Here is an 8,052-nt window from a genome sequence, read left to right on the forward strand (position 1 = left end):
AAATTAAATAAAATTTATAAATACCAAATCAAAGACTTCAAACAAAAGTCTCATAAAATCTATTTTCCGGGGCACATTATGGTAAGACTAAAAACTATGCTCTTCGGACTCAGACTAGCGTATCATCATGGCGGCCACGCTTTCTAATGCGGGTCCTTTATCCGCGGTCGCCGCCGCAGCGGCGGTGGAAAGCTGCATTGGATTCTCCTTACCCGACCAACGGAGTTCCGTTACTTCCGCTTCGTTCCTCTCCGGCCTTGCTTGCTTTGAGATTCCAACTTCGGCTGACATGGCGCAATATAGGGATCCCTCCGCATGATCTATTCAGTATAGAGGACCAACCCTCAAAAGCTTGCCTTTGGGTCGAGCACGGTGTGTGTCATCAATTGAATTGGATCCGATCTCTTTGGCTCTCTTAAATTCTTCATCGAGATTGCTTCGTTTGTGTTCTCTCAATTTCTGATGTTTTTCTGGGTCTCCTGAGTACATTCGAAGAGGGGCATAAATCGAGAGAAGCAGAGATGGCCGACAAGCCGAGCCGGGCGCTGGTGATATACGGGGACGGCCACGCTTCTCTGCTCTCTCCCTCGCATGCCCATCTCCACTCATTTGCCTCTCGGGCCTCCTGCGGCTTTCTTTCCCTCCGGACCCCCCCTCCCACCGGTACCTCTCTCTTTTCCTCTCGCATTCCCTTCTTTTCTTGGAGTTGTTAAATTTAAAGCGATCCCTTCTTTTTTGTCTGGCATGAAGGTCGAATCTTTAGTTAAAAAATGGTTGCCATGCTTCAAATTTCTCCTTTCTTTTTTCAATTGTGGCTGAGGGGATTCGGATGGTCTGACCATTGGAAAGGACTGTTATGGTGGATGCTTGGTTATTCACCTGGTTTCAGTTGGGTCATGCACCTTGAAATCACTGGCTTTTTTGAAAGGCAAGGAGGATTATGCTTTCTATCCCATCCTAAAAAACGAGCCACAATGTGTTTGTCTGAATGATTCTATCAGTAAACTGATGTTTCTTATGTTATCTCGTGAAGTTTATGAAGATGGTGCAATAACGATCAGGAATAGGATAGCCATAATATAATTTGGATTTCTAATTAGAGACTTCTTTGGAGAAGCGAGTACGATTTCTTTGGAAGACTTAGAAGGTAACGGTAGCTGCCCATTGGATTGGAGAAGGAATGAAAGAGGTTCTATTGTTGGCAAGAGAAGTGAGTGTCGGTTGCCATAAATAGTTGGTAACAAGCATGCCTAGCTAGCCTCAATCCTTAGAAAGCTATCTTAATTGTTCTTTTTTGTTGACAAACTTTCTGAGGACTTGATAATTGCATGCTGGCTACAAATTGGGAAAATATGGAGCTGTTGGTACAGATCCAAGCTTTAAGGGTACTAAGTTACTTACAATGAACTAATATCCACTCACTGAGCATGCCACGGTAGACCGTGAACTAAAGATCTCTCACTGAATGCAGTTATCGAAGTAATGAAAGAGGAGAGTTTTGCCAAATCCCAAAACTATCATCTCCACACTGAAGTGCAAACCTGAAACATGCAAAGAATGATGGACCTCTAGCTTGTCTTTCTGACTAGTAGACATCACCCTTCATGTTTTTTGGGGCGATGAATTAAGAATGGCTTCTTTCTAGTTTTTATTGAAGTGGAAAGTAAGATAGGGGCATTGTCTTCTGGTAAATCTCGGTTTACCTTAAATTGCCTTTTACCATTTGACTGTCCTTATGTGTGGTTACATGGGATTAAAGCATTGATTGTGGGGCCTTCTCTCTTATTACCAAGATAACCACCATTCATGTACCTATTGCTAGACTTGTTGTTTGGGCCACCATTCATGTGCTTATTGCCATGGTTGTTGTTTGGAATGTTTATTTAATTAGTTGGACGTGAAGAATGCCTTTCTTCATGTTGATGTTTATAAGGTGGATGTGCAGCCACCTCCATCATATCCACTTGCATACAATCAATGTCATCTACCATTTATTTTGTGATTTTGAGAATCTCCTTGCACTTGGCGTGGGCTAAATTTATCTGCACTAAACAAAGTCATGTCATGTTAGGCTCTTCTATTTTTTCAGGGTGCATTATTTCTGCTTTTGTTTAACAATATCATCACTGATATGATGCCTCACATATTCAATCATTTAAGCAATATTTTCATAACTAATTTGAGATGAAGAGCCTTGGCTTTCTTTTCTATTTTCTTGGTGTTAAGTTTGCATCTTAGTTGCTAGAAGCAGAGCGGCTGTGGGGATGAGGATACTTTAGAAGCACTTTTAGTAAGGATGCACTTAGGAAGTAGGTGCAAGTTTAAGATTATAGGAAGGTACGTGGATGCATTACCTTAGGTAGAAGATTCTGGCTACTAAGGGCTGCATATGGCATTAGTGGTTATCTACCATTTTGTTAAAAGTTTGTTCATGGCTTTCTTTTTTCTTGTGATTGCTTGATTAGATCACCATTATACCTTGTCCCAACTATTTATGATCTGCATTTTCCAGGCATTCCTTTCAAGGGATGCCTCTGATGTTATAACAGGGGATGCCTAACATCACAAATATTGAATTTGGACCCATGTCATAACTTGTCATGATTTTTATGCTTGGCTATCAATAATAACATCAACTCTCCACCTTTCTAATCAGGGATTGAGACCACCATCTTGTTAATAGTCTAGAAATACTATTAACATGTTGAATTAATAGGTGTTAATGGAAGTCAAATAAGTTAGGATTTTAGCATAAATGTGTTCTTTTTCCCAAATCCAGTTATATAATTGTGTTCTTTTAAGATTTCGTGCCTTGTTTCTCAGAAAAGTTATTGCAACTTTCCTGTAGAGGCACAAGTGATAACATAAATTCATAAAAGCACCCTAATGCCTGAGATGACTGCTGGCGGATGTGCCTTCCCAAACGACCTTTCATGTCAGCCTTTTAAGAAAATTAAGATGTACTGATTCTAGGTGCTAAGTTATGCCGCTGGAATTCTATTTAAGATGCAGTTTAGATGACCAAGATTAGATCCCTTGAGTATATACCCGAATGGTTGTTCATTTGAGCATTTTACTGATTCAGTTTTTATTTTCCTTGAAAGGCTTTTAATCTGTTTTATGTAACTTGGGTAAAAACAGGTGCCTACTATCTCTTTTTCCTCATCGGGACATCTGTAGTTTTAATCTCAATGGTTGTTTGCAAAGCAATTTTTTCTTGACAGAAAACAAATTTATTTTAATTCAATATCTGGATAAAGTGTTTCGACTCTTTTTTTCCCTTTTCTTTGTGTGAGATTTTCTTGGGTTTAAATTTCAGAGTCTGAAAATGACAGAGTGGTTAGAGAACTAGCACAATTATTGGACGCATATGATTTCTATGCAGCAAGGGTGAGATAAGTTACCTTGAAAAGTTGCCATCCATTTTGTGTAAGAATAACCAAATGACATAACACTAATTATATGCTTTGTCGAATGTATTCCTGATCTTTTAGAATAGACAACATGAAGAAGCAGATGCTGATGCCAATCTAAAGGAATCTTCCATCCCAACAGTATCACAGAGGTAAAATAATATTTTTTTGTTTGACTGAATTGATGTAAATTATAATTAACATAACTTTTGTTGATTAAACTTATGTGCTTGTTGTTATTTAACTTCAGGTTTATGGGTTTGAAAGCTGCTATAATTACTGCTTGCCCGAATCTTAGATCTTTTGCTAGAGAGCTTGGTTTTAGTGTTTTAAAAATTGATGATTTGATCACGAAAAGTGACCCCTCTGAGAAAAACCTTCAAGAGCTTCCTGAAGAATTAACATCTAAGTTACTAGAGTTGCTAGGCTTTTCTGGAGGGAAGGTTCTTGAAAAAAGTGAGTTTGATCTCGTGATTTTGCACATCAGAGCAAGTGACATGTCACAAGATCTGAAAGAAAAGATGGCTGGTGGCACTGGTGTTGATTGGCTCAACAAGATCATAGGTGGAATTATGCAATCAACACAGGCTGGATTAGATATCGCTTCTCGTCTACACTTCTCGATCATATTGAGCTATGGCACTGTTTCTGCAAGTGAGGATAGTTGCTCCTTTATTTTGAACTCTGGAACAGAAACAAATTCTGATCCGTCTTTTCTTCGCCCTTGTCAAAGTTATACCATCAAAGGAGGAAAAATATTAAATGATGTCAGGTAATGTAATGCAGTCACAGTCTAGGTATGATGGGTTTATATATCGTGACTGATTAAATTGTGTTCTGCAGGCATCACCATCCAATGCTAATTGCTCAGTGGCAGGAGGGAGTAACCCGCAGGGATATGGCTAGGGAATTCTCCTTTAAAGAATTTAAAGAGGTATGTAATCTTTAGAGTGCACTTAGCCTTAATGCATGCCTTAGCATATTAAATCTGAAAATTTGTTAAACTTTTGTTTACTTGTCTTCTTATTCATTGCTTCAATAAAGATTAATCACTTTAGAAAAAAATGATGATAGTATCATAAATATGCAGCTGTTAGCAGCTTTCTTTGTCTATTTAGCAAAACATGATGCATGGTATTATGATGGAGGCTGCGGTGCACTTGGTTCTATCTATGTTTCTGTCACTTTTATTTTCAGTTTAGAGGAAAACTAGACCATATTTGAGGTTTCATAAGTTGATATCAGAAACTATTAGTCATGCATGAAAATAATGTTTGGAAAAGAAACCAATAATGGCATTATCAACCTTTCTATATCCTAACTGATATTTATTCACCTGTCCTTGTAAATATCCAGACAAGTAGACAATTATGTGCATGCCTCTAACTAGTTTCAATTCTTAAGCACCTGTTCATGTCCATGCCTATGAGAGAAGGTGGCTGAGGCTTTTAAGTGCAATGGTGTATGCAGTGACAACATATTTATTCTGAAATAGATATATAAGCTGGGACTCAGCTTGATGAATATTCAGGCTAGTGGACAATTATGTGCATTCCTCTAATTAGTTTCAATTCTTAAGCACTCATGTTCATGCCTGCTGAGTTTTCTGAGTGCAATGGTGTATGCATCTGAAGTAGTTATATAGGCTGGGGACCCAACTTGATGGATCTATTGAGTGCTGCAAATAGTGTGTTGTTGTTTGAGGCTTCATCCACAAGCATGGGATTGACTTTGTGGAGAAATTTTGCTCAAATGGCAAATATGACATCCTTATTTTCTCCAATTGCTAATAGCTATAATTAATAATTTATTTGCTAACTTGATTTGAAGGACTCATTTCTTCATGATGCTCTTTTGGTGGATGTACATGGTAGTTGTTAAATCATTTTGTGTTTATTATACTCCAGATAAAAAGTGACATAAAACAATGCATTCCCATGCTTTGTTTTGACATGCTGCTTTCCCAGGGTTGCCCCGCTGTATTATTTTACTCAAGTACTTTTTAAAATTCCCTTTCTGAGAAATTGTTTACTTCATTATTGAGGTAATGAATTCTTGAAATAGTCCCATATACTGATCCATAAAGATTGTGCTATGAAGCTATTGGTCTTGTAGTCAAAATGGAAAGGGTTCAATTCTAATCCCTTCTCTTGTAGCAGAGATTCTAGAGTTACTGATACTGGTTGTTGACTAGGTGCATCTAAAGTTAGGCCTGTGCTGTAGAAAACCACATTCTATCTTGGCTTCCTGAACAATTAATTACAATTACCGTCATTCTTCTTTTCTAACTCCTTACTTTAATCTACTAAGCGACAATGTTCCATGTTTTCTTTGTATCATGCAGCGTGGGGGAAATCTTGCTATACTTGCAGACAGATTCCTGCACGAGGTGGCATTTAAGCTTTGGAAGGCACCTAAATATGGAGCTTGATGCTATCATTCATGAAGGTGTAATTTCTTGAATGACTAACCTGATCTCAGACTTGAAAAACCGAAAGTATGTTTAAATATCTCCGCAACTTCTGGGCCATATGGCCATTTTGCTTGCAGATCTTGTCAAAAATTACTTATGGGACTCCCAAGTGGATGCTTAATCCTTCCAAGAATAAAGACTCTAATGTTATAAAGGCCACTCTCTTGTAGTGTCTTTAAATTTGTTATGCTGATACTGCAAGATAAAGATAAAATCAGCGACCAAAATAAGTTTGCCATTCAGTGAGAGCTGCGCAGAATCATGCAATGTCGAGAAAAATAGTGTGTGGAACGGATGTTGTACTTTCACCGACGACCATATGTTGAACTCTGGGTTTGGGGCGTGACAAATCTTTTTTCTTATAGAAGTAGGCATATGCCTTCTAAAATTTCAGAATATTTCCTGTCTGAAACTTAGATGGTCATCTGAACGTCTGCATGGAACATTCAGGTTGGTCAGAAATTGTCTCTCTAGTTAAAAAGCCAGTGTGGTCAGAAATTGTTTCGTAACCCAAACTGCTAGGTGCTCTGTTGATAATGTATTCCGTTTTTGGCGATTCCATTCTATTATTTATCTCCTGCTTTCCTCCCCGAAAGGGAAAGCTAGCTCATCAACTCCTCAAGTAAGTTTAAATCCCTTCTGCTTGCCAGCTGACGAAAGACTCCACAAGCTACGCTCTTGGCCAAGCGTGGAAGCAATGTCCTTACCCCCCCCACCCTTCTTCTCTCACTCCAGCACCGCTATTTCTGTCAGTCATTACTTACACGATAAGATCAAATGCCTACCACTTACCTTTATTTATGATCCTACCATGCGTCCACGCGGTGGCCTCCTCGGTAGACCTTGCTTCCAAGTCTCACTCGAAACTGGGTTGTGCTTTTGCTTAGCTTGCTTGGGTTGAAGCTTTCCTTCCCCGAACCGTTTCCGGGACTCCAGCTGAAACAAAGACAAATCCTTCGTCGTTTTTGAGGGAAAGACGAATCCTTCGTCATCCTCCCCCAGCAAGTTATTTCATGGGCAGCCACATGAAGCAGCTACGTCGCATTCTGGCAATCTCTTTCCTCCTATATTTCCGGGACTGTTTCCAACCTGACAGATGTATAACTCCCCATCTTAATAACAGATTAAGAGACTCACATCACGTCCCGCCATTCCCAAGTTCCGATCCACCGAAATGGCAGCCTCTTCCTTCTATTCCCCGATGCTACCTCAACGGTTTCAGTCACATTTCTCCAGGAGACCGCCTCCCCGCAGAGCCAGGTCTCATGGCCATAACAAGCTACTTAGAAAGGTTCGTGCCGCTTGGAATCATGAAGACGCTGATGATCTCCACGAGCATCAGGGAGGAGTCGTGGACGAGAACATGAAGACTCTTCGACAGCGCGCTAGGGCGATCAAGGCGATGGATAGAGGTGATGGGCTGCTCGAGGAATGGATCGAGTGGGAGGAGCAATATTTTCATACATTCTTCCAATCCGATTCCTGGGAGATACTTGGGTGGCTGCAGCTCGATCCAGCGGACACTAGGCCAAGCTTGGCCATCGGGGTGACGGTGATGGTGAGACTGAGCATCCCCATCTCGGTGCTTGTCGGCATGCTATACTTCATGGATGCTGCAAAAGGAATTCTTGATCGAATGCATGTAAATGATGAACGATTTACCAACCATTAGTCATCTTCGAGGTCAGCCTCGGTTGTGATGTGGTGCGGATACTACCATATATGTTGGACAAAACTAGATATTAAATAGCTTTTATACATTATATAATTCCTTGAATTATAGTTGAGTTTGCTTGGGTAGAGTATCATTTATATCATATTTGAATTTTTAAGTATTAAAAGAAAGTATTCTTTTAAATTAGATTTGCTCCCGTCGCTATTGTATGTCTGCGTTTAATAGCAGATCAATTAACTAACACGAGTCCGTAAATAAAATTATTTCTATCATGCTAACCTATATTCATTTTCAGTCGGACACTGAGCCAAACTTATTTAAAATTTGATATTTTCTGCATCCAAACTTGGCCTATGATCAACTCTATTTTCATGAGGTCGATCTGTTCTCATTTAAATTCCACCAACCAAATATTCAAACTTGGGACATTACCATTTTAGGTGGCCAGCTAAGCCAAGGTCAAACAAGTTGAATCACAGCAAAATTAGAGA

At 39.5% G+C, this 8,052-nt stretch overlaps 2 protein-coding genes across 2 annotated transcripts; both read left to right on the forward strand.

The window, feature by feature from the left end:
- Positions 1–195: 195 nt before the first annotated feature.
- On the forward strand, positions 196–6,040 carry LOC103722988. Its single transcript, XM_008813757.4, has 6 exons — positions 196–663; positions 3,320–3,390; positions 3,495–3,565; positions 3,664–4,185; positions 4,257–4,347; positions 5,758–6,040. The coding sequence occupies exons 1-6, from the start codon at positions 522–524 to the stop codon at positions 5,842–5,844; spliced, it is 984 nt and encodes a 327-aa protein (XP_008811979.2). The 5' UTR covers positions 196–521; the 3' UTR covers positions 5,845–6,040.
- Positions 6,041–7,060: 1,020 nt separating this feature from the next.
- On the forward strand, positions 7,061–7,558 carry LOC103722989. The gene has a single exon (XM_008813758.4). The coding sequence runs from the start codon at positions 7,061–7,063 to the stop codon at positions 7,556–7,558; it is 498 nt and encodes a 165-aa protein (XP_008811980.1).
- Positions 7,559–8,052: the final 494 nt, after the last annotated feature.

The sequence above is a fragment of the Phoenix dactylifera genome, chromosome 8, assembly GCF_009389715.1.
Source record: "Phoenix dactylifera cultivar Barhee BC4 chromosome 8, palm_55x_up_171113_PBpolish2nd_filt_p, whole genome shotgun sequence".
Classification (NCBI taxonomy): Eukaryota; Viridiplantae; Streptophyta; class Magnoliopsida; order Arecales; family Arecaceae; genus Phoenix; species Phoenix dactylifera.